The sequence below is a fragment of the Mesoplodon bidens genome, assembly GCF_964165515.1.
Source record: "Mesoplodon bidens genome assembly, chromosome: 19".
NCBI lineage: Eukaryota > Metazoa > Chordata > Mammalia > Artiodactyla > Ziphiidae > Mesoplodon > Mesoplodon bidens.
In genome coordinates this window covers 29,452,207-29,474,392 of record NC_138179.1, presented here as the reverse complement: position 1 = coordinate 29,474,392, position 22,186 = coordinate 29,452,207, and the positions used below count along the sequence as shown (strand labels likewise).

The 22,186-nt window shown below is 62.2% G+C and overlaps 1 protein-coding gene across 1 annotated transcript; it reads left to right on the top strand.

Annotated features, from left to right (window-relative positions):
• Positions 1-387: 387 nt before the first annotated feature.
• Positions 388-22,080, top strand: DRC3 (dynein regulatory complex subunit 3). The gene is made up of 12 exons (XM_081218103.1): positions 388-1,743; positions 4,670-4,786; positions 7,058-7,224; positions 9,752-9,898; positions 12,456-12,575; positions 13,123-13,227; positions 14,261-14,443; positions 15,241-15,372; positions 17,186-17,256; positions 18,299-18,422; positions 21,202-21,333; positions 21,503-22,080. Exons 1-12 carry the CDS (start codon positions 1,476-1,478, stop codon positions 21,620-21,622), a joined length of 1,686 nt encoding a protein of 561 aa, XP_081074229.1. The 5' UTR covers positions 388-1,475; the 3' UTR covers positions 21,623-22,080.
• The last annotated feature ends 106 nt before the right edge of the window (positions 22,081-22,186 follow it).

Sequence of the window (22,186 nt, the reverse complement as noted above, 5' to 3'; positions counted from 1 at the left end):
AGGTAACATCTGCTAAATGCAGCGCATTAAAATTTCCCCAAAGACAAGTTGGTGTCAAGTTATGTGAAATCTCAGAAAAAATTGTTTCAGAAGGATGGGGAGCTGGAGGACTGGAAACGTCCTCGGGAGTTGAGTCAATCACCCTGAGGAGATGGAGCAGAGACTGGGAGGCAGGAAGGCACTGGAGGAGAAGGGGGCGGGGCGGCAGAGGTGGGGGCAGGAGAAAAGGACCCGTGAAAGTTAAAGGCCCTGGGACCATGGGTCATGGACACTCCAGAAACAGGAGATGCACATTTGCATAAGCTGCACGGCAGGGGCAGGGGGAGGGGAGGTGGGCAGCCGGGCAGCGGCAGTCGTGGAGACCAGGTGCAGGATTGCTAGGCCCACCCTGGTTTGCCCAACGTCAGGAGTGTCCCCAGTAGCGCTCGGTGGAATGAAAGGCAGAATGCGGGGCTGCCCAGCATCAGGGACCAGCGGGGCAGGGAGGCCTGGCTGTGGGGACGCAGGGGCCAAGGCAAAAGGTGAAGCCAGCAGGGAGGTGAGAACAGGGTGGAAAGTAGGGGGAGAACTGAGTTTCCAGAGGGTTCGGAGGCAGAATCAGGGAGTTTCCAGTGGCACATGCCCTCCTGCAGGGTCCAGCCCTTCTGGATGTTCTCACTAAGACAGCTGGTAATGATGGAGTGAGGTCAGGCTGCCCAGGGCCATGGCTCTGTCCGGCCACGAACAGCAGCCCAGGTCCGCCCGTGACTGACCCACCCCACAGACCCCCCTGTGCCTTAGCGTCTCAGCCAAATCCCTTTGGACCATTAGCAACAGACACCTCCTGGGGTTAGTTTAAGGAAAAGAGGATTTAATGTGCGAAGTCAGGACACTCCCGGGGCCTGGGGTCGGGACAGGAGGGGCCAGGAAGGCAGCAAGGAGAAGGCAGCCTCTGTGTCAGTCTGTCCATCCTTTCGCCTTTATTGCTGGATCAGATTCCCATCTCTGCTTCTGTCTGTCCGTCTGCCCCAGGCCCTCTTACTCTCTCACTCACCATGTACCTGGCCAGCTCTGATGGGCACTTTGTCCTCTGGCCGCAGCTCACGTCTCTCAGGGGGGAGGGGGACACGAATGACCAGCTTGGGTTGGTGTCCACCAGTGGCCACACGCTGGGCAGCTGCAGTTGAAGGGGGGTAGCTTACAGACATGGCCACCTGGAGAGGGTGAGGCTCTCAGGGAAGGGGGGCCTCCGAGGATTGTGGTCGGTGGTTGGTGCCAAGAAACCCGACGAGGGTGGGTGCAGAAAGCCAGAGGCATGAGGCGGCCACGGCTGTGCGCGCAGCTGAGCTCCACAGGCTGAAGAGAGCCGTGTGGACACCGGGATCGGGGTGGTGTCACAGCCTGCTCGTGGGGCCAGGCGGGCGGGGGTCCAGAGAGGCCCCGGAGCAGCCTGGGTACAGCGGCCAAGGGCGGGAGGGGGCCGCCTTCAGAGTGCCATGGCCGCCATGCTGCCCCACGATGCCGTGGAAGGACCCCAGCCAGACCCCAGCCTCAAAGGGAGGCAGAAGCAGCGGCCTGGGCGAGGGACGTGGTGTTTTCCAGGGAGGATGAACCGGCTGTGCGACATGGAGCCCAGGGTGATGGATGATGAGATGCTCAAGCTGGCCGTTGGGGAGCAGGGCCCGCGAGACGAGGCCGGGCAGCTGGCCAAGCAGGAGGGCATCCTCTTCAAGGACGTCCTGTCCCTGCAGCTGGACTTCCAAAGTGCGTATCCTGGGTGGGGTGGGGTAGGGCAGGGCGGGCTCAGGGGTCCCCGATTCCATGCGTGATCCACGGTTGCATTCGGGCTGCCTGGGTCAGAAGGCACGGGACCAGCACGGGCGGTTTTAAAGCCTGATACCGAGTGTGGGTGGCACTAGAACAGCCACAACACTCCCAATTCTGAGTAAGAACAAAACAAGGTAACATCCTCCCGTTCCAAGTCTTAAGTGACCCCCAAAGGCCACACTGGTCCCCAAAGGTTGGGGGGACCTAGGACGGTGGTCCACGTGGCCAGGAAGGTGCAGGGTCGGGGGAGGCCATGTGCTGGGGGAGCAGCTTCAGAAGAGGGACTGGAAACAGAAGGGGGGGTCCCCTCCGGGGCGCAGGACAGCCTGGGGGGAGATGTGGCTTGGGATCAGGCAGGTCCTCAGCACCCCACCTGTGAACCGGGGTGACTGGAATCCGTGTCTCAGGCGCTGGCTGGGAGGATGAGACCAGACGGCACAGGCCCGGTGCCCGGCTCACTAAAGGAGGCCAGCGAGTCGGGCAGAGGGTATAGGTGAGGAAGCAGGACGGGTGGGCGGGGGTCCTGTGACCCCTCATGTCTGGCGCGGGCCGGTCACAGCAGAGGGACCGGGCTGATTCGCATTCCTGCTGTGTCCTGGGCCTCCACGCTGGCCTGCCGGGTCACCCAGTGACCATGAGGGGCTACCGAGTCAGCCCGGGGATGTGGTGCGCACGGCAGGCCCGGCCCGGCCTCACGGAGCCTGCAGGCCACCCAGAGCAGGGAGGGCCCCAAGGCTCTCGGCGGGAAAGGGCTAAAGGGGAGGCGGAGTGGTCTTCGGACCTCCTTCTGCTGCCCCTCCCCCACTAGGTAGCAGATGCCTGTCCCAGGCAGGGCGCTGCTCTGCACACCAGGGACTCGTGGAGCTGACCTTCGAGGGAGGGGGACACGTGTGCTGTTGAGAGAAGTAGAGGCAAGAGAGGAGAGAAGGGGAGTGGGGTGCAGTGTGGTCGGGCGGGCAGGCGCCTCAGCACAGAGGTGACAGGTGAGCCAAGTCACGAAGGAGGTGAGGCTGGGAGCCACATGGAGACCCAGGCAAATCGGTCGAGGCAGAGGGAACCGCCAGTGCCGAGGACCTTGGGCAGGCGCTCCTGTGCGGAAGCAGGTCAGAGGTCGGGCGGGGATCACCTAGCATCAGCCTCGGGGGCGAAAGAAGGCGTCTGGCTTTGAGTGAGTGAGGCAGGAGCCCAGGGAGGTCCTGAGCAGAGGAGGGACAGGGAGCCATGACAACAGGCTGCAGCAAGCCAGCGGCAGCAGAGGCAGATCCTGTGTCTCTGTTGAAGATTGAATGGGCTTTTTGGGCAGCCCTGTCATACTGTCAAATACATCTGGCTCTTTCGTGTCGTTCTGGATTTTCCACGTGAACTGCTGATGCCTAGAGAAGAGCCAGCACACAGGTGCGCCAGGCAGGGCGCCCAGGAGTGGGGGAGCCGCCCAGGGCTGGTGTCTGCAGGGTCAACCACAGCCAAGGCCGTCAGTCTAAGGCCAGGGCCCGAGAAGGAAAATCCAGACCAGGAGATGTGGGGGTGGGGCTGGGCCTTGCCCCAGAAGCACAGGTGGGGCTGGTGTCATTCCAGGAAATGTGACCACAGAGCTGGGGAACAGAGTCCATCCCAGGCAGCCCTGGGGACCGGGAGGGACAGGGTCCTGGGTCAGAGAAATGCTGCCCACCGCCCCCCCACCGAGACCCAGCTTGGGGTGGGCAGCTGGGAGGGGCACCTGCCTGTCTGAATAAATATTGAAATGGCTGCCCCGAATGTGTGGCTATTAGGGCTTTTTTTTTTTTTTTTACTCCGTTCACTTCTATATTATTTCAGTTCTTTTATTTTTTTTAATTATTATTATTTTTTTTTGCGGTATGCGGGCCTCTCACTGTTGTGGCCTCTCCCGTTGCGGAGCACAGGCTCCGGATGCACAGGCTCAGCGGCCATGGCTCACGGGCTCAGCCGCTCCGCGGCATGTGGGATCCTCCCGGACCGGGGCACGAACCTGTGTCCCCTGAATGGGCAGGCGGACTCTCAACCACTGCGCCACCAGGGAAGCCCTATTTCAGTTCTTTTAATGAGCATATTCTAACTTTATGTTTTGGGAATCATTACAGAAGCAAACATAGAAAAAGAGGCATGTAAACAACAGCTCAATGTGGTTTCTAAGAGAACCGGGGACAAGGTCAGGCCTCTAGAGTTTTACACACACAGTGTGTGCTTGTCACACTAAGCATTACTCAGAGCTCCTGGCAGCCGTGACAGAGACCAAGCTCCGCCTGGCTCAGGAGCAAGGGGATGGGTCGGCTGCCTGACCAGGGGGTGGTCTTCAGCGGCCGTCGGGTCAGGCACTTCAGTGACGTCAGGAGCTCCCTCTGTGGGGCGATTCATCCCCTCCCCGTATATGGACATTCAGGGCCTCATCCTCAGGCACTCACACAGCGTGTGATTCCAGGTAGAGACGCTGCAGGGTCAGTGGGCACAGACATTAACTATTTCCGTCCGTGTGGCCAGAGCACCCTCCAAACGGCTTCACTAGTTGACTGGCCACCCCGGGGGGCCCTGCCCGTGCCCTGTGTCCTGAGCCCAGGTGTTCCGAGGGGGAGCCCTGTGAGTCCCCGCCCTGGAGGGCCCGGCCCCCTCCACCCTGCGCGGGCCCACCCGGCCCTGTGGTGGCCCCAGACAGCAGCACCAACAGGGACCCCGAGCTCCGCGGAGCTGGGCCCACACCTCCAGGGCTCCCTGCGCTCCGGGGAAGGCAGCGGGGCTCTGGGGCCTCTCCCACGGTCAGTATCAGTCATCCGGCCCCCAAGACGCTGGAACTACACCCTAACCCTGACCCGGGCCGGAACCAGTCAAAGCGCGTCCAACATCGTTTCAGACATCCTCCGCATCGATAGCCTCTGGCAGTTTGAGAACCTGCGGAAGCTGCAGCTGGACAACAACATCATCGGGAAGATCGAGGGCCTGGAGAGCCTCACACGCCTGGTCTGGCTGGGTGAGCCCCCCGCGTGTCCCCCAGCCGTAGTGACGCCTCCCGAGGCTGCCCCCCCACCCCCCGGGTAAACTTCCCTGCCAGCCCTGTGGCGGCCCCGGTGCGGCAGGAGCTCCATCTGCTGGGAGCAAGGAAACCTGGGCCTGCGCTGGGCAAAGCTCAGCACGTATGTGCTTGGACACCGCAGGGCAAAACATCTGCCCCAACTGTCAAACCTCCCAGCCCGAGAGGGCTTATGGCAGCAGCTTGGACTCCGTCTAGGTACTCTAGACTCAGGGTGACAGATAACTGAGGGCCCTGCTATTTGGGGGGTCCAGATCAAACCAGAACTAACCATCCCCATGCTAGCGTGCACTGAGCACTTTCTACCTGCTAGGCATGGCCCGTGTGCTTTCCGTGTGAGGCCTTCTAACTGCACAGCAACCCCTCTGTAGACGGGAGCAAACTGAGGTCACAGCGAGCAGGGGGCTCGCCTGACTCCAGGGGTCCAGCCCTCACTGCCAGGGCGGCAGGGGCTTTGCCGAACTGCGTCCACCTGCCGGCCTCGGGCGGCACCCTTCACGTCTGGCAGCGGGCATCTAACGAGGGGCGGGGCTGGCTGGGAGCTCCCGAGCCCACTGAGATGGCTCCTTTGGCCCTCCCAGCCACCCGAGGGGCTCCAGAGGCTGGGGCACTGCCCAGAGCTCCATGACCAAGATGCAGCAGAGCTGGGATGAGACCCACGCCTGTCTGATCCCAAAGCCACGTTCCCTCCATCCTGTCAGGCTGCTTCCCAATACAGGCAACCTGGAGCATTGAGGTCCCTCCCAGCTTGCAGGACACTCAGCTGTGGTTGTGAGGACAGCCGCCAGACCACAGCAACCCCCCCGGGGCAGGATTACAGTGTCATCTCACGGGTGCAGAGGCTGAGGGGCTGGTGGACTTGGAGCTGCACGTACTGGCAGTAGAGCAGACCAGAGCCAGGTCTCCTGACTGCCAGACCCTGGTCTCGCCCAGACAAGCCCTTCCGGCAGCCCAGCACCCGTTAATGCTGAGTCCCGGGCTTGGCGGCCCACCTGCACCACCAGGAGATGGAGGAGGAGAGGGGGCGGGTCAGCCTAGACCCTGAGCCTCACCCCCTCTGAAGGCCCTGCTTTTAGGCAAGAGCACCCAGGCCCTGCAGTCTCGCAGACATAAAACAAGGGTCACGGGTCCCGTGAGATGCCCCTGTGATGCCCAGTGTTCTGGGGGGGGGGCGGCGAGAGAGCCAGAGGGGGGAGTTCTGGCAAGAGGTCAGGCTACCCCCTCAGAGAGTCAGAAGCCTGCCTTTGTCCAGCCACGTGCGCTGCCCCCGCCTGCAAGCACAGGCCTGGCTGGTGGCCCGGTCAGCTGTCCCAGCGCTGGGGGCGAGTGGGAGCCGGCTGGCACTGCCCCCAGAAGCTGACTGTCCACATCTTGTCCCAGCTTTACACTCAGGCCCGTCCTGTTGGTAGCTTGAAATTGGCCACAGTGGGAGTATTTACACCACCAAAGTCAGCAAGAGCTACAAATCAGGGCTGCCTGCGCCTACCCCCTTGTTAAACGTTTACCAGCACGCCTGCAAAGAGCAGAGCCCAGCTGCAGGCGCAAAAGGAAGCAAGCTGACCCAGTTCAGGTCCCGCTCTGCCAACGTGCTAGCCGGTTCTGTACACGTTACCTCCGCACTCTGCACCCTGCCTTCCTTAGGTGCTCTTGATCTTCAGCACGTGACCACCAGGCCCCTTTGAATCTTGGCTCCCTCAACCCTAAGTTGCAGGCAATGACAAACGAGGAAACGCCCGGGGAGGGCCTGGCGTAGGGAGGGTGTCCCGGGTGGGCGTCCCCTGAGGCGCCAGGGAGGCCAAACTGACTTCCTGAGTCCCCTTTATGCATGAGAGGGCTTTAGGTGAAGCTCTTGAAATGTTCCCAGTTCGGGCCTCTGGGCCAACGGTGTTCAAGGACACCAACCCCAACCAAACCCCCAGACTCATGGTGGCGAAAAAGCAGTTTTATTCCCAAAGATGAGAAACTTGGGCTAGAGGGGGTCCTGAGGTCTCAGCCGGGGCTCGGCCTGGAGTTTGGGGCAGCCCGGCCCGCGCGGGTCTCCCCCACCCCAAGGCGCGCCGCCCCGACGCACCAGGGAGTTTCCATCCCAGAACGAGGGCTGCACAGACGCGAGCCTTTGCCCGAGTCCGGGGCCGGGAAGGTGGCAGCAGAGCCGGGGGGGCGGGGGAGTTGGATTCAGGCCAGTCACCCTAACCCGGAGCCGTCCTCCAGACCTGTCCTTCAACAATATTGAGGCCATCGAGGGGCTGGACACGCTGGTGAACCTGGAGGACCTGAGCCTGTTCAACAACCGGATCTCCAAGATCGACTCGCTGGACGCGCTGGTCAAGCTGCAGGTGCTGTCGCTGGGCAACAACCACATCAGCAACATGACGGACGTGAGAGAGGGCGCCGGGGGGTGGGGGGACCGCAGGCTGAGCCTCCGACTTTCCCCTTATCCCATAAAAGCCAGAATTCCAGACTCGATGACGTTCACACACCATCTTAGGCCACGAGAGCCCACGTGTGGGTCCGTTTGTGCCCCTGCCCCGGTGGGATCTTTCCTTCCCTGCCCCCGCACTCACTCAGCAGACGTTTGCTGGGGTGGGGACCCCTCGGCCGTGGGGCATCTGGCTCATGCTCACTGGGTACAGAGACCAACAGCCCCGGGTCACTGGAAGGGTCGGGGTGCGGGTGCAGGGCGGTGCCCAGGGCCAGGCAGCCAGAGCGGCGGAGGAGAGCCATGGGGGGCTCTACGCTGCGTGTGCCCAGGGCAGGCCCGCGTTTCAGAAGGAACACCCACCCCCTCGCCCCTGCAGGAGTGAGTGCAGCAGGGATGGAGGTTTGCCTGCGGACCAGAGATGCTCGCTCTGCCCACAGTCCCTGTGAGCTGGCAGCAGGGCCGGGCGGGGCAGGGCCCTGGGTGCCACGGGGTGACCTCAGGAAGCCGGGTGACCCCGGGGCAACCGCAGCCACCGTGCAGGGGTGTGACAGATACTGCTGCCGTGCGTGATGGGGGCTCCATGCCACTGGGTGGGCGTGCAGGAGTGAACACCTAAGGGCTGGGGCCCAAGCATCAGCCCCAGTCCTGTCCCCGTGGCTGAGCCACGTCCCGGCATTAACTCCCTCCCGGCCTCACTGCAGGGTGGGGCTCGGAGAGCAGGGTAGAGATGGGTGCTGCAGCCGCGTCCATCACAGCCACGGCCGAGGCTGGAGCAGGGGGCTGAGTGGAGGGAACCGATCCACCTCTCGGCTCAGCCGTCCTTAGCGTCGCCCTGGGGTGAGGCTCCTCGCGGCTGTGACCCAGCAGTCCAGGCCACAGTCTTCCTTGTCCACAGCTAGCAGGACAGAGAGCAGGAGAAATCTCCCCCATGGTGCCCCTCAGTGTGACAGGCCCTCACCCACCCAAGACCAGAGGGCTGGGCAGGCCAGGCGGTTTAGGTGAAAGGCCTGGGGCGGGTCAGGTGCCGGCTGCTCACCTGCGTTTGAGGGCCAGACCCGTGAGGCCCTGTGGTCTGAGAGGTTTGCCCTGCACGCTCCTGGGAGGTGGTAAACCCAACCCACCTCTTGCCAGGGTTCAAGACCTGATTGCTCAGCTGCCCTCTGCCCTGCGGGGCTGGGGCGCACAGGACAGCTGAGGGAGGTGCAAGTGGAGAGCTGAGGTTTAACGGGCTCCCGGCCGCCCGGCCTTGGGCCGGGGACTCAGCACCCGGGGCCCACGTGCCCATCTGTACGGTAGGGCAGTGGCCTGTGGGGCAGGCCGGTGTGAGGGCTGAGTCAGTCAGGGTTGAGCGGCTGCTACAGGACCAGGCACAGGAGGGTTCTGCAGGAAATGATGCTTATTCAGGAATTTTCAGATTAAGGGCACACCCCAACAGCCGCAGATCTTGCTTGTGAAAACCCTTCTGAGTGTCTTGAGCTGTTCCTACCTGGGTCGGTCCAGTACCCAGGGCCACACGTGAGCAGATCTCCTCTGACTTGTTGTCCCTCGGACACTGCAGAGTTTAAAGGACACAGGTCCAGGCCTGGGCGTGGAGGGGACGCTGACTCTCAGGCCATGCCCCGCCCTGCTGTGGAAGCTCCATTCCCTCCCCTGGCCTTGCTGAGTTCCTGGTACAGGACGCTCTTTCCTGCCTCAGGGCCTTTGCTTGTGCTGGTTTTGCTTCTGGGAATGCACTCGCCCCTGCTCTTCCCTGGCTGCTCCCTCAGGCCTCAGAGGCCTCAGTCCTAACTGAAAACCCTCTGTCATGGTCCCTAAGGCCCCCTCTCCACCCCCTCCCCCTTTGAGTTCTTCTTACACCGAACAGCAATGATTCTACTTACTTTTAAAACATTCCTGTCCCCTGCCTTAGAGTGCCAGCTCTTGCTATAAGGGCTTTGTTCCCACTGTGTCCCTAAGGCCTGGCACATGCCTGAGGCCTGGGAGGTGCTTAGTGATCTTTGTTGAATGAATAAACAAGTGACAAAGACACTCCTTCAGGAAAGCACAGGAGATGCTGTCACATGAGGTACTGGCGTCCTGCTGACTTTCCCCCGGTTACTAACAACAGGAAGAACAGACGGCCGTCAGTGGACGTCCCACCAGCTGCCACCCAGTTGGTCCAGGCCAACCGTAAATCAGGTTCCGTTGAATTTAGGAGCGCTGGGCCTTGCACAGCACTTTACAGTTGGAAAAGGCCGCCCGTTCTGAGAGTAGCAGCAATGGGCACAGCCAGGGCGTTACGGGAGCAGGTGGAGGCCCTCACAGTGTGTGGCATTTGGTCCTCTCAACACCTATGCGCCACATCCCTGCACCCACCTTACGGAAGAGGAGACGGGGACCCAGGTCCACGGGTCCTGGGCAAAGCCCACGGCTCCTCCCTCGTGGCTCCACCCAGTGCGGGCAGAGGACGGAGAGAGGACACAGGCGACCCCCCTCTTCCCCAGATCATCTACCTGCGGCGGTTCAGGGACCTGCGGACGCTCAGCCTCTCGGGGAACCCGGTTGCCGAGGCCGAGGACTACAGGACGTTCATCTGTGCCTACCTCCCTGACCTGGTGTACCTGGACTTCCGGCGCATCGACGACCACATGGTAGTGTGGCCCTCGTGCGTCCAGCCCCGCGGGTCAGCGTGCAGGCCCTGGTGTCTGGGGAGGGGCGCGTCCACAGGAGGAGCGGAGGGCAGCCCTCCTCGAGGTGCCTTTACTGCCCCCGTCACTGTCGTGCCACCTGCCACCTCGAGGCCGCCGTCTCCTTTTCTGGGTGAACAAGTCGGGGGACCAAGCGAGGGTGGGCGATTAGCGGGGTCAGCAGCTCAGGGCAGAGTCAGGACTCGCCTCCACGCCATGACAGCTCAAGGTAGCGCCTTCAGAGCCGAGGGCACCGGCTCCAGAGAGAGGCCCCCGGGACCCCGCGCCCGGGGTGCTGAGTGGGGAGCTGGGCCCGGCGGTCTGGCAGCAGGGCCGGGAGGAAGCCCCCCTCCCTGGTCCACTGCCCGGCCTGGCCTGACCGCCCCTGCCTCCATCCCACTCCCCTGCTGTGAGCTTCCCGCCCTTTGCAGCATGATGTTTGTGGTGCTTTGCCCCCTGGAAAAACCACCCTGCCCGACACGAGGCCTTTGGTGGCAGGACCGGGATATCCCTGCATGCTGGGCGCGGGCAGTGGGGGGACAGGGACCTGCCCACCCCTCTCCCTGGGAGCTGGTACCTTTCCTGGGAGAAAGGAGCCTGTGCCTGGGGGGTGCCCTGTGGTGATGTGGGGCTCGGGGAGAGCCCAGCGGAAGCAGGGAGGGGGGCTGGCCCCCAGGTCTCGGTGCTGACGCTGCCATCCTGGCTGCCACACCACCTGCCAAGCGTGGAGCCCTCCACTCACGGGCGTCCTCCTGGGGGGCCCACGTAGAACAGCCAGGGGCGGGGTGCCCAGAGAGTTGCCCCTCCTCCGACCATGGCCTTCTCTTGTCCCAGAACAGGACAAGAATCTGAAATCTTGAATTCCAAGACTCTCAGGTTGTTTTTTTTTTAAAATATTTATTTATTTATTTGGCTGCTCCAGGTCTTAGTTGTGGCACGTGGGATCTAGTTCCCTGACCAGGGATCAAACCCGGGCCCCCTGCATTGGGAGCGCAGAGTCTTAACTGCTGGACCACCAGGGAAGTCCCAAGACTCTCAAGTCTTATTTTTTGCATTTAGACACTAATTTGAAAGGCAACGTGGGCTCAAATGCTTGGAATAGGCCGAAGAGCTACTGGGGTGTATTTCACTCATCATAAAACCATGCACAGGGATTTTCCCTGGTGGTCCAGTGGTTAAGACTCCGAGCTCCCAATGCAGGGGGCCCAGGTTCGATCCCTGGTCAGGGAACTAGATCCCACATGCGTGTCGCAACCAAGAGTTTGCACGCCACAACTAAGGAGCACACGTACTGCAATTAAGGAGCCAGCAAAACCAAATAAATAAATAAAATAAATATTTTTTTAAAACCCCAAAAAACAAACAAAAAAAATGCACAGCCAGACTGCACGGTTCCCGAGCCTCTCCCCAGCCAGTTTCTCCTCTTCCCCAGAAGATTCTACAGGGGGCAGGCCGCCCAGCCTGGCACCCCGTTGTGCTGCGGGAAACAAAGCCTCCTTCCGCAACTTAGAGGCTTTGCCTAGAAGCACCAAGATTAGTAATAAGGGAAAGGTTGTAAGAGCAGAGCCCCGCAAAGTAGGGGCACCTGGAACCCCCGTCCATGCTGCTGCCTGTCCCCGGGCCAGCCCCAAGCCCCTCACCTGCTGGTGCTGCCAGGCTCGGGCTGCAGGACAGCCGGGCCCAGCCGAGGCCAACCAGGGCTGAGGGTAGGCTCTTGGGGTGCCTCCCCATTTCCATTGGGCCCGGGGCTGTGCCTGAAGGCTGGCGCAGCCCTGAGGAACGGTGGACAGTCCCAGCAGAACACACGAATGGGTGGGGGCTGTGAGCTTGGGGGGCTTTCTGTGTTGGCGGGGGAGACAGGCAGGAGGGCGACGCTGGGGTTCAGGGCTTGTCCTGCTGAGACAGAGGCCCGTGGAGAAGAACCCTGTGGTTCTCAGCAGAGTTCATGATGTGGTGAGCATTCAGGGACCTGGAAGCTGGCATGGGGCTTACAGCATAAGAGGGAGAGGTCAGGGCGTGCAGGCCAGGGTCCTGAGAGAGAGGAGGGGGCGGGGGGGCGGAGCAGATACTGGAGCACAGAGGGTCGGCGGTGTTTGTACCTGAAGCCTTAGCACAGGCGGTGTCACCTGGGGCTCCAGCAGCCCCCAGCGCAGGCAGGGGGATACGCAGGACGGGTGGAGGAGGGCCAGAGGTGGCAGGGCCCAGAGGCGAGGGCCTGTGGCTCGGGCACCCACCGCATCTCTCCCTTGTGCAGCCCTACGAGAGGGCCAGAGCCTGGCCGGGGAGGCCTGGGGGAGTGGCCGAGCCTGCGCTGGGCACCTCCACCCCAGGGATGTCCCACAGACCCTTGGCCTGCCTGTGCTGCTTCCCCCACTGATTTCCCTGAGGCTCAGAATACTTGGCAAGGGCTGCGGGGAGGGGATCCCCGCCCACGCTGGAGAGGCCAAGGCACGGCAGAGGCCAGCGGCTAGGAGGGACCCCACGACCCCAGTGACGATGCCGCTTCCCGATCCTCCAACAGAAAGAGCTGGCGGAGATGAAGCACCAGTACAGCATCGACGAGCTGAAGCACAGGGAGAACCTGACGCAGGCCCGGCTGAAGGACGAGCAGGCCCGGCAGGAGGAGCTGGAGGGGCACAAGGTAGGAGGCCCCCAGTGGGAGGACCTGCCCCGCCCACCCCGCCCGCCCAAGGATGCTGCCGCTGGTCATGGGCCAGTGCCATGAAGGTCAGCAGGGCCCAGGCCCCCAAAGCCTGTCCTTTGATTGAGAATAGCTAGTGCCCAGGGCCGCTGGGCTGCCAGAACCTCAGTCAGGGCAGCACGCGGACCTGCCCCTCCTCATCCCACAGCCCCCAGGCCCCCCTCCAGCACAAGGGCCGGGGACTCTGTGCCGGAACCATCTCTCAGAGCAGCCCCTGTCCTTAAGACCCCTGGCTGGTTCCTGGCGGCAGCGGTGGGGGGAGGCGGGGGGATAGGGGGGCAGCCAGAAAAGCTCATTCCTCTCCATGGTGCCTCTCCTCCGGCCGGACCGAGCTGGGCACCCTTCAGTTTTTTGCCTCTGGACCCCTGCCTGTGCTGGGCCCATCGCCTGCCCTTCCCCAGCCTGCCTTCCCGAGGGCCAGGTGCCCTTGGCCCTGGTGCCCAGCGCAGGGCCCTGCCCAGGGAGCCCACTGTGTCTCTGACCGCAGGCAGCCTTCGTGGAGCACCTGAACGGCCCCTTCCTGTTTGACAGCATGTACGCCGAGGACGTGGAGGGTAGCCAGCTGTCCCACCTGCCCGGCGTGGGCGAGCTCGTGCAGACATACCCTTCTGGGTCACGGCCACCCCCAGGGCCTGGGCGTGGGAGTCCGGGGGGCTCCCTTTCCACTCTGGGCATCAGGTGGCGCACCCAGGGCCTCGAGAACCAGGTCGGCTGTGAGCACAGGGACACATGGGTATCTGGTCAGCAGGGCCCAGGCTGGCAGAGATAGAGGCTGGCTGACCGTGTCTGTGACTCTGACCCTCATTACCTTGTTTATGGGCTCCTGCTGTGCACTCTGCATGCAGCATTTTAAACTGTTTCAACCACCCCATGGGGTGGGTGCTATACGGGACTCCAACTATCTTCTCGTAGTTGGGGAAACTGAGCTTGGAGAGGATGAATTGTCCAGGCTGTGCAGTTAGGAGCTGTGGGCTGAGTCTGCGTCCCTTCCCCCAGAGGATGTGATGGGCGCTTGTCATTGTGGCTGAGGGACTCAGGGTGGACACTGAGCAGAGACAGCGAGTTAGAGAGAGAAACCTGCCCCTAAACACCCACGGCTCAGGAGAGTGGGGAGGGGTCAGCTCTCTTCCCAGCCTGGCCCTAGGCTGCAGCCCCGCCTGACCTCAGCACCTAAGCACCCCTCGTGTGGCAAGCGCTACAGATGTGGAACCCTCAGCCCAGAGCAGCGAGGAGGCCATAGAAGCAGCTGCAGCGCCAGGCCTTGAACCTGGGGCTCTCTGCCCTGAGCCTGCGGTCCCCTGACCTCTGCAGCCTCCCTGTGCACCTGTGGCCGCCGAGCAACAAAGACAGCCTGGACAACAGGGCCCCAGAGACAAAAACACACACTGCTCAGCTCCCTGGCCGCCCCCCCACCCCCGGGCTCCTGACCCCTTCAGGTCCCCCGGCCTCTCTCCTCTGCTCTGTGGCCCCGCCCCCACCACACAGGCCCCTCCCTGAATCCCTCAGGCTGAGGGTGGAGATGCCCAACCACCGATTCACACTCCAAATCCCAACTGCAGCTCTGCCACGGGGGCTGCTTCCACCCCCGTGTGTGCCCCCCAGGCAGCCATGAGCTTCCTTAACAGCCACTCACCTACAAGGACAAGTTCGTCATCATCTGCCTGAACATCTTCGAGTATGGCCTGAAGCAGCAGGAGAAGCGGAAGGCGGAGCTCGACACCTTCATGGGGTGTGTCCAGGAGGCCGTCTGGGAAAAGCAGGAGCAGGGCAAGCACAAGATCACCAAGTTCGAGGAGAAGCACCTGCTGGTAGGCCCCGCCCCCAGCCCCTCCCTCCTCCTCCAGGTGCCCACCCGCCAGAGGCCCGGCCCCTACGCCACTGATGACCCAAGACCCACAGGGCAAGCCGCTTGCTTTCAGATTAGGCTTGATACAGGGAAGGAGCCTGATCTTCCTCCAGATGGGGTGGCCATGACCACAAACACCCTTTGCCCCCCAGTCACGCCTGGTCACTCCGCGGACACTGCGTGTGCCGGCCAAGCCCCCAGGCCCCTCGTCAGTGAACAGCTCAGCTCGTACTGGGTGCGGCTCAGACCCCCGCGCTCTCCAGCCCACGAGCACCTCATTGCAGACGGACCTGGCAGCTACTTGCACATGGGGTGCTGCGGGGGTCCAGGTGGCTTCCCCCAAGACAGGGCCCACCTTGTGTTCCAACCTCCCCCACAGAGCCCCGCTGGGCTGGGAGTCAGCCCATGGTGAGCCAGGGCCTCACAGACAGCGCCCCATCCCCAGGCTTCGTGAAGCTCAGGCTCTCTGTCCCTGCACCCGAGGAGATGGGAGTCACTTGAGGTCCCACGGTGACCCAGCCGGGTCCCAGTTCAGGTCCACGTGACTCTGAAGCCATGGCTCCTTCCACACCTAATAACTCACCAGCTGGTAGAGCCTCTGCTCTGACAGCCTCCGCCGTGGAGGGGGTGGAGCTGACACTCGGACTTGGGCAGTCCGACCCCATAATCCAAGTTCCAACCCACAAAACCAGACTGCCACCTGTCACTTCAGGAATTACACTTCATTGTGGATTCCTAAAGCACAGGTTTTGTTTCCAGAGTTTAAGCTCCATCCGAGACGAGTCTGAACTGACCAACTTCGAGATAAAGATGGCAGAGCACGGCGAGGACATCACCAAGCTGCTCAACGTGCTCATGACGCTGGAGATGCAGCTGGTGGAGCAGCTGGAGGTGAGGTGGGGCCCCGGGAACACACGTGACGCGACGGCCCTGCCCGGCTCCTGTGCAAGGACCTGGCGAGGGAGCACCTTCCGGGGAGCTACTCGGCGGGTCACAGGAAAGCTTTCTGTGCTTCTGGTGCTTTTCAGTCATTGAGATGACAGGTGGCCCTTGTGCAGCATGAGAGGTGAGCTCGTTCCTCTGGAACGGTCTCCCCATCTAGGAAGAGTGCAGAACCGCGGCACGGAGAGTCTTTCTTTTTTTTTTTTTTGCGGTACACGGGCCTCTCAGTGTTGTGGCCTCTCCCGTTGTGGAGCACAGGCTCCAGACGCGCAGGCTCAACGGCCATGGCTCACGGGCCCAGCCGCTCCGCGGCATGTGGGATCTTCCCAGACCGGGGCACGAACCCGTGTCCCCTGCATCGGCAGGCGGACTCCCAACCACCGCGCCACCAGGGAAGCCCAGGGAGAGTCTTTTATTAGACCCAAGGAGCTGTCGAGAAACAAAATGGACCCCGCTCTTCACTCCCCACTCCGGGATAGAACGAAGGCTCCCGGCACTGCAGCCTGTAGTCACTGCATCTCGGGGCGAGCGAGGAGCCTAACGAAGTGCTGCTACGTGAAACCGGGGCGGCCAGACCGACCTGCGCATTTGTTTACCAGGCAGCTGGCGGCCGAGGCGGGGGCCTGCAGAGCAGTGACAAACGGAACCTCCCACCTGCTGCCATGGCCCCCCTGCCAGCACCTCCTCGATGCCTCCCTCGTCCAGGTTCCCAGCACATCACAGAGCAGACGCTCGCTCCCCACTGGGGGGGCATCGGGAGGCTCAGGCAGCGGCTCCCAACCTTTCCGAGCACGAGGACCCCCTTGTCAACATCCCGCAATTCACCAGAACCTGTGCTTGACTTACTAGTTGCCAAGAAGCTACTAAGTGGAGCCGTACTTTTCAATGGCCCTATTTTTTTTTGTTACAAGAGGGTTTACACACATTAAAAAATGTATAATTAGCTCAGTCTGTAGACAGTCCTCGGATTCAGGTGCATTCCCTGTGCTGTTGGCCCACCCTGCAGCCCCTGGAGTCTAGAGTAGGTCAGGGGCGTGACCCATCCTGTGGGCTCACTGGGTAGCAGCCCTCCCCAGGGCCTCTGGGTGAGGCCCGGGCACCTTGCTCAGCACTAGATGCAGCAATACAGGGGTGCCTTAAGGAAGGGAGGTGGGAGCCTTGCAGGTGAGAGGCCTGGGGTAACAGCCGGCATTCCCAAGGGTTTCCTCTCTGCCAGGCACCTTGCAAAGCATTTTGTGCGAAGAAACCCATTTCTGCTTCACCACAACCTCGTGAGACACGTACTATGCGAAGGGAACCCATTTCACAGGTGGGAAGTTGAGGCCCAGGGAAGTTAACAATGTCCCGAGTTACACCCAGTAGTGGAGCTGGCAGGCAGCCTGGCTCCTAGTGACCCTCCCGTTTCTCTGGAGGTGACGGAGGCAGATGCCACTGAGAACCCCAAGGACGGGGTGAGCTCTGTGTGTGCCTGTTGGTGGGGGGGGCTCCTGGCAGAGAGACCAGCACAGGCAAAGGCCTGGAGAAGGTGTCACACTAAATCCCCAGGGGGTGACTGAGGCCAAGTGGCTGGAGGGTGACGGCTGGGGGCAGCCGTCGGGAGAGAGGCAGGGTCGGCTCACAGCGCCACCTGGGGAAGGTCAGGTGGTTGGTCTTTACCCTCAAGGTCTGCGGTCACTGCCCGCTGAGTGGTAAGGAGAACTTTTGCTCTGGTGCAGTTCGGTGGAGTTCATGTCTAAATATGCATGTTCTTTATCATTTCCAGGAGACTATTAACATGTTTGAAAGGAACATCATCGAGTTGGTGGGACTGTTTGTCGAAAACGTCCAAAGCCTATATCCTTTCCTTGATGCCCCTCTGCGGGGAGGCGCTGCGGGCCCTCTGCAGGGGGCCGCGGGGAGGTGCCTGCATTTTAAACAAAAGGCACAGAAGGGTACAGCTTCTTCACAGCTAAGCAGGATGCAACTAAGTGGGGTCCCTTCCAGGTGGCTCCCTGTGGGGTCACATGCCTGCCCCCTCCCGCTGCCACCAAGGGAAAAAGCCCACCTTCAAAGGATGGAGATTTGCCAACCACTTGGAATGTTCGAGGAATACTTCCTGACCCTCAGTACAAAGGCGCCTTATTAGAGTAGAAGTCTGGATGCCCACTGGGTGGCTCTGCAGGCCACTGCTTGCAGCACAAGTCCTGGCCCGTCTGTTCTCTAATGGGTGACTTCACCAGGAGACCACATCCCCAAAGCCACCCTCCCCCCCGCCCCCCCACCCCGTACTGCAGGTGCACATGTCCTGGGGATGGGGTGACCTCTATGCTGAAGCCACTGACAAATACATCATCTCTAAGGAGACGGGTTAAATGTCAGGTTAGGAACCAGCACTGGGGGCACGCCTGACCTTTGGCCACCTGAACTCAGGGCCCTGAAGTCACCCCAGTCCTGCCCTCCTGGGCCCACAATCCCGCTGGGTGACAGAGCTATGGAAGCAGCTGACCGGAGGCTGGGCCGGGAAACTCCCTGAAGGAGGGTCCACTAAGTGAGGACCTGAGGGTGGGCGAGAGGGACGGGCTGGAAAGGTGGGGAGGGCGTTCCCGGCAGGCTCAGGAGGCAGCCTGTGCAAAGGCCCAGAGGACGGGGAGAGGAGGTTCCAAGAGGAGGCCTTTAGGTCACAACAGAGTGTGAGAGCCGCCAGCACAGCAGGGGCGGCCGGGACTCCGGCTGCTGCAGGGAGAAAGGGTGGGAGGGGAGCGGACCAGGAGGGACCCCGAGCGGGTGCGTGGCGGGCGAGTCGGAGGGCCCTGAAGGCGGGGATACACGGGGCCCAGCGCAGGGGAGGGCGCGCCCGGCCTGCTCCAGCCCGGCCTTTGCTTAACTCACGCTGCACGATGGCTCAGTGCCGGGACCTGGAGAACCACCACCACGAGAAGCTCCTGGAGATCGCCATCACCACCCTGGAGAAGATAGTCAAAGGCGAGCTAGACGAGGACCTTCCGGACGCCGTGCGTCCGGTGAGCGCGGGGGGAGGGGGACGGGGGCGGGGGCGGGGGCGGGCCAGGCGCCAGGCAGACGCAGCCCCGCCCCGCAGCCCCCGTAAAGCCTGAAAAACCTGCCGGAGCCTCAGTCTCCTCATCTGCAAGAGGGGTGGTAGGCAGGCGAGATAGGCTAACAAGCAAAGCAGCTGGTGGGCACCCAGGTGCAGCCCAGCTACAGAGGAGCTTGTGATAATTAAGTGCTTTCAAACTTACTGAGAGGTTGCTTTTCCAAAGCTCGTTTCTGTGGGGCTTCTGTCACCTTCTAAGAGAGGCAGCGACAAATAGAGGTTGAGGTCCGAGATTTCCCCGGAAGGTCGTCTCAGCCCCGAGTCTCTATGGCGGGAAGCACTGCTGGGGCCTCTGCCCGATCGCGGGGCTCCAGGTCTCTTTCCTTCCTTCACCATTCACTGCCCCCCTCACCTCTCTCCTCCTCCGCGTTCCACCAAGGCAAGCTACCACCGCCCTTTGCGGGAACCTGGCCTTACTGCTCTTCTCCACGCAGCAGCCAGAGACCTGGGACTCCTTCCCCCTAGTGAGTCCTCGAGCAAGGTCTCCGCCGCGCCCCGCCCTGACACACTCTTCCCCCAGGCCGTCGTGCACCCGGCTCCTCCCCGTCTTTCAGATCTCAGCTCACACCCAGCTCCTTGGAGAGGCCCCCCATCACCTTCCCAAAGGCCCACTGTCTCTCCATCACAGCCGTTCATCCTTGTCAGAGCCGCTGTCACGGTTCCAAGCTATCGTGTTCGCGTCGACTTGCTTAGGTTACTGTTCACACTACATACGGGCCCCCGGGGAAGGCAGGAGTGGCCTCTTCCCCACCTCGGTCAGCCCCCGCCCGGGGTGCCGGGTTCACCACGCCCGCTGTCAGGTACTGGTGGAGTCCTGCAGGCAGGGACCAGCAGTTCCGACCCCACAGCCTCTGTCAGGGGCCGAGACAGTCGCCAGGGCAGCGACAAGGTGGCAGGGCCTCCTCAAACACCCAGACACAGGGAGAGGTCACCTTCCCGAGCCTGAAGTAAGGCTGCCCCCAAGAGCCCACCCTGGAGCCGCCTGACAGGCCACCTAGTGGTCGTGGAGTTTTTGTCGCAAGGCTCCGGGGTCTGTGACACCTCAGGACTGGGACATGCAGAAAAGGAGGCCCCGAAGTCAACGAGAGGTGAGCAACCTGGGCGGGTGCTTCCAGGGTGGCTCTGCACGGCGCCATCTGACACCTGTTCCCGCGGCCCTGGGACACTCAGGCTGCTGACTGGGTGGGGTTTGCATGGGCTTGGTTAACTCACCAAAGGACCCCTGAAAGTGGCTTTCCCACCCAATCTACAGATGGGAAAGCTGGGGAGACAGGGTCTCACCCAAGATGTGTTGTGAGGACACCTCGTCTTGTGAGGATGAGTCTGGATTCAAACCTTAGTCTGAGATGCCAAGCCCGGGCACTGAGCCCTCACTGTAGACAAAGTGGGCGTTCTGGGTCTGCCCCTGGTCCCAGGCCCCAGGGTAATGGGGCTCTGCCTCTGGGCTAAGGGGCTGCCTTGGGCTCCCAGGCAGCACTGGTATCGGGTGCCACCCTGGAGGCCTCACGGGGCAGCCGGCAGAGCCCGCTGGACACCCCTCCCTCTGCGGGCCCATCAGCTCTGTCCTTTAGGAACACCTGTAGCAGGAGATGCTACACCGTCTTACGTTTAAGCAACAAAACGCGGGGTAGCAAGCCCTGACTAAAGCGGAATAATCACAAGGAGCTGACAGGGACCGGGGGCCAGCTGCCTGAGCAGCTCTGACGTGTATTTGCCCTTTTAATCTCCAAGCCGACACGGTGACATAGGTGCCAGTGTGGTTCCCTTTCACAGGTGAGGAAACCGAGGCTCAGAGATGACAGGGAGCGTGTGGGTGGTGGACACGGGCAGGACAGGGGCTTTCAGATGAGGCCCTCGGCGATAAAAGTCTGGTTTCTGTTTCTAACCATCAGTGAGCGTATTAGTAACAGGGGCTCAGAACACTCTTTTTGCAAAGACACTAACATTTCAAGATCCATAGACCGTATTCTGGAGGTCATTAGGTTAACCATTCCCAAAGGAGAGACAACCCACGTGTACACACCCGCCGTGCCCTCTCTACAACGCAGGGCTTTCAGGTCCCTCGCTGTCGGCGGCGACACGAAGCGCCTCCACTTAAAGCTGAAGCGGCCGCCAGTGAAGGTCTCCCCGCTCTGGGAAGTGACCACGTGGACCCGCAGCCGCGCTGGGCGCACGTGGCCAGTTCACGTGTGAACACCTGGAACCAGCCGGGCCTGGTGGGGGCCGCATCCCACAGCGTTGTCCACGGCGGGGAAGCGGGTGGGAACAAGGCGGGAGCCCAGGTGGGACCCCAGGTCCGACTGGGTTGACAGCAGAGACCCATCGGTCTGTGGGACCTTCTGTCGTCAGAGGAGCCCTGTGCCCCTCGGCTGGCCTCGTGCTGCCCACCCGACGGGCAGGTTTCAGGCAAGTCAGACTGGAGACCCTTGGCGAGGTGGCCGGGGCTGCCCTGCCTTCTCTTGGGAAGGGCACGCTCCCCCCAGGCACTGCCCTGCCGCCCGGGGGCCCCTTCCGGGCACTGGTGCTGCCGGGTCGATGGCGTGGTCACCTGAGACGGGCCCGAGGAAGCAGGATGCGGGCTGGGTGCCGCCTCCGCCTGCGGGGAGCTGGGCCCCGTCCCCTCGGGCTCCACCACCTCTGCGCTCGGGGCGGGTCCAGGCCCTCACCTGCTCTTCCTGGATCCCCAGCTCTTTGTCGACAAAGACACAATTGTTAACGCGGTCGGGGCCTCACACGACGTCCACCTCCTGAAGATCGACAATTGGGAGGACGAGCTGGTGACCAGGGTCAACTCCTGGTGCGCACACCTGGTGGACAAGGTGAGCGTGGCCGAGGGCAGGCGTCTCGGGGCAGCAGAACCCCACGCTGGAGGTCCGCCCCCCCCACCCCGGGGCAGACTCGCACGCGGGGCTGGAGCGGGGAGGAACGGAGTCAGGAAGGCAGGCTCAGGATCCCCGCCTGATGAGCCGGCCGCCATCTGCCCCTCAGATTCACAAGGACGAGATCATGAGGAACCGCAGGCGTGTGAAGGAGATCGACCAGTACGTCGACCATGTGCGGAGTGAGCTGGACAGCCTGGAGTGCAACGACCTCCTGGACCAGGGCTGAGGCCCAGCCCTCCCCCCGAACTTCACAGAGAAATAAAGGACTTTGGTTACCTTTCTCCGTCCTCTGTGTCCGCGTCTGAGCAGTTGGCGTCTGCTGAGAGCGACTCCTAGGCTCTCGGCCGCCCCTCCGCGGCCCCCAGAGCAGGCCCTTCCCCAGGTACAGCTCCCAGCACAGCCTGGGGGCTCGGTCAACCCACGTTGGTGGAGGCCGTGGGGACCCAAGGACCCTCCGCAGCTGAGAGCACAGCTGGGCGTCACCCGTGAGGTGGGGATGTGACGGTACCTCTGGTGAGCACACTCAGGGTGCGGGGTGGGGGCCTGCGGGGAGCCGGCCAGTGCCCCTGGAATGGGGGCGAGTGAGGCCCGGCAGCTCCGAGGCCTTTGTGCCCCAAACTCGCACACTCTTCCTGCTCTCTGACCTGGGCCCAGGCACCCAGAGACCCCGCCTGCAGTCCGGAGCCCTGTGAGTGGCCCTGTCAGGAGGACCTTGGGATCCCTGAGCAGGTCATGTGCACATCAGGTGGCCTTGCCCAGGCTTTTATCGCAGAAACAACAAACACTGTTT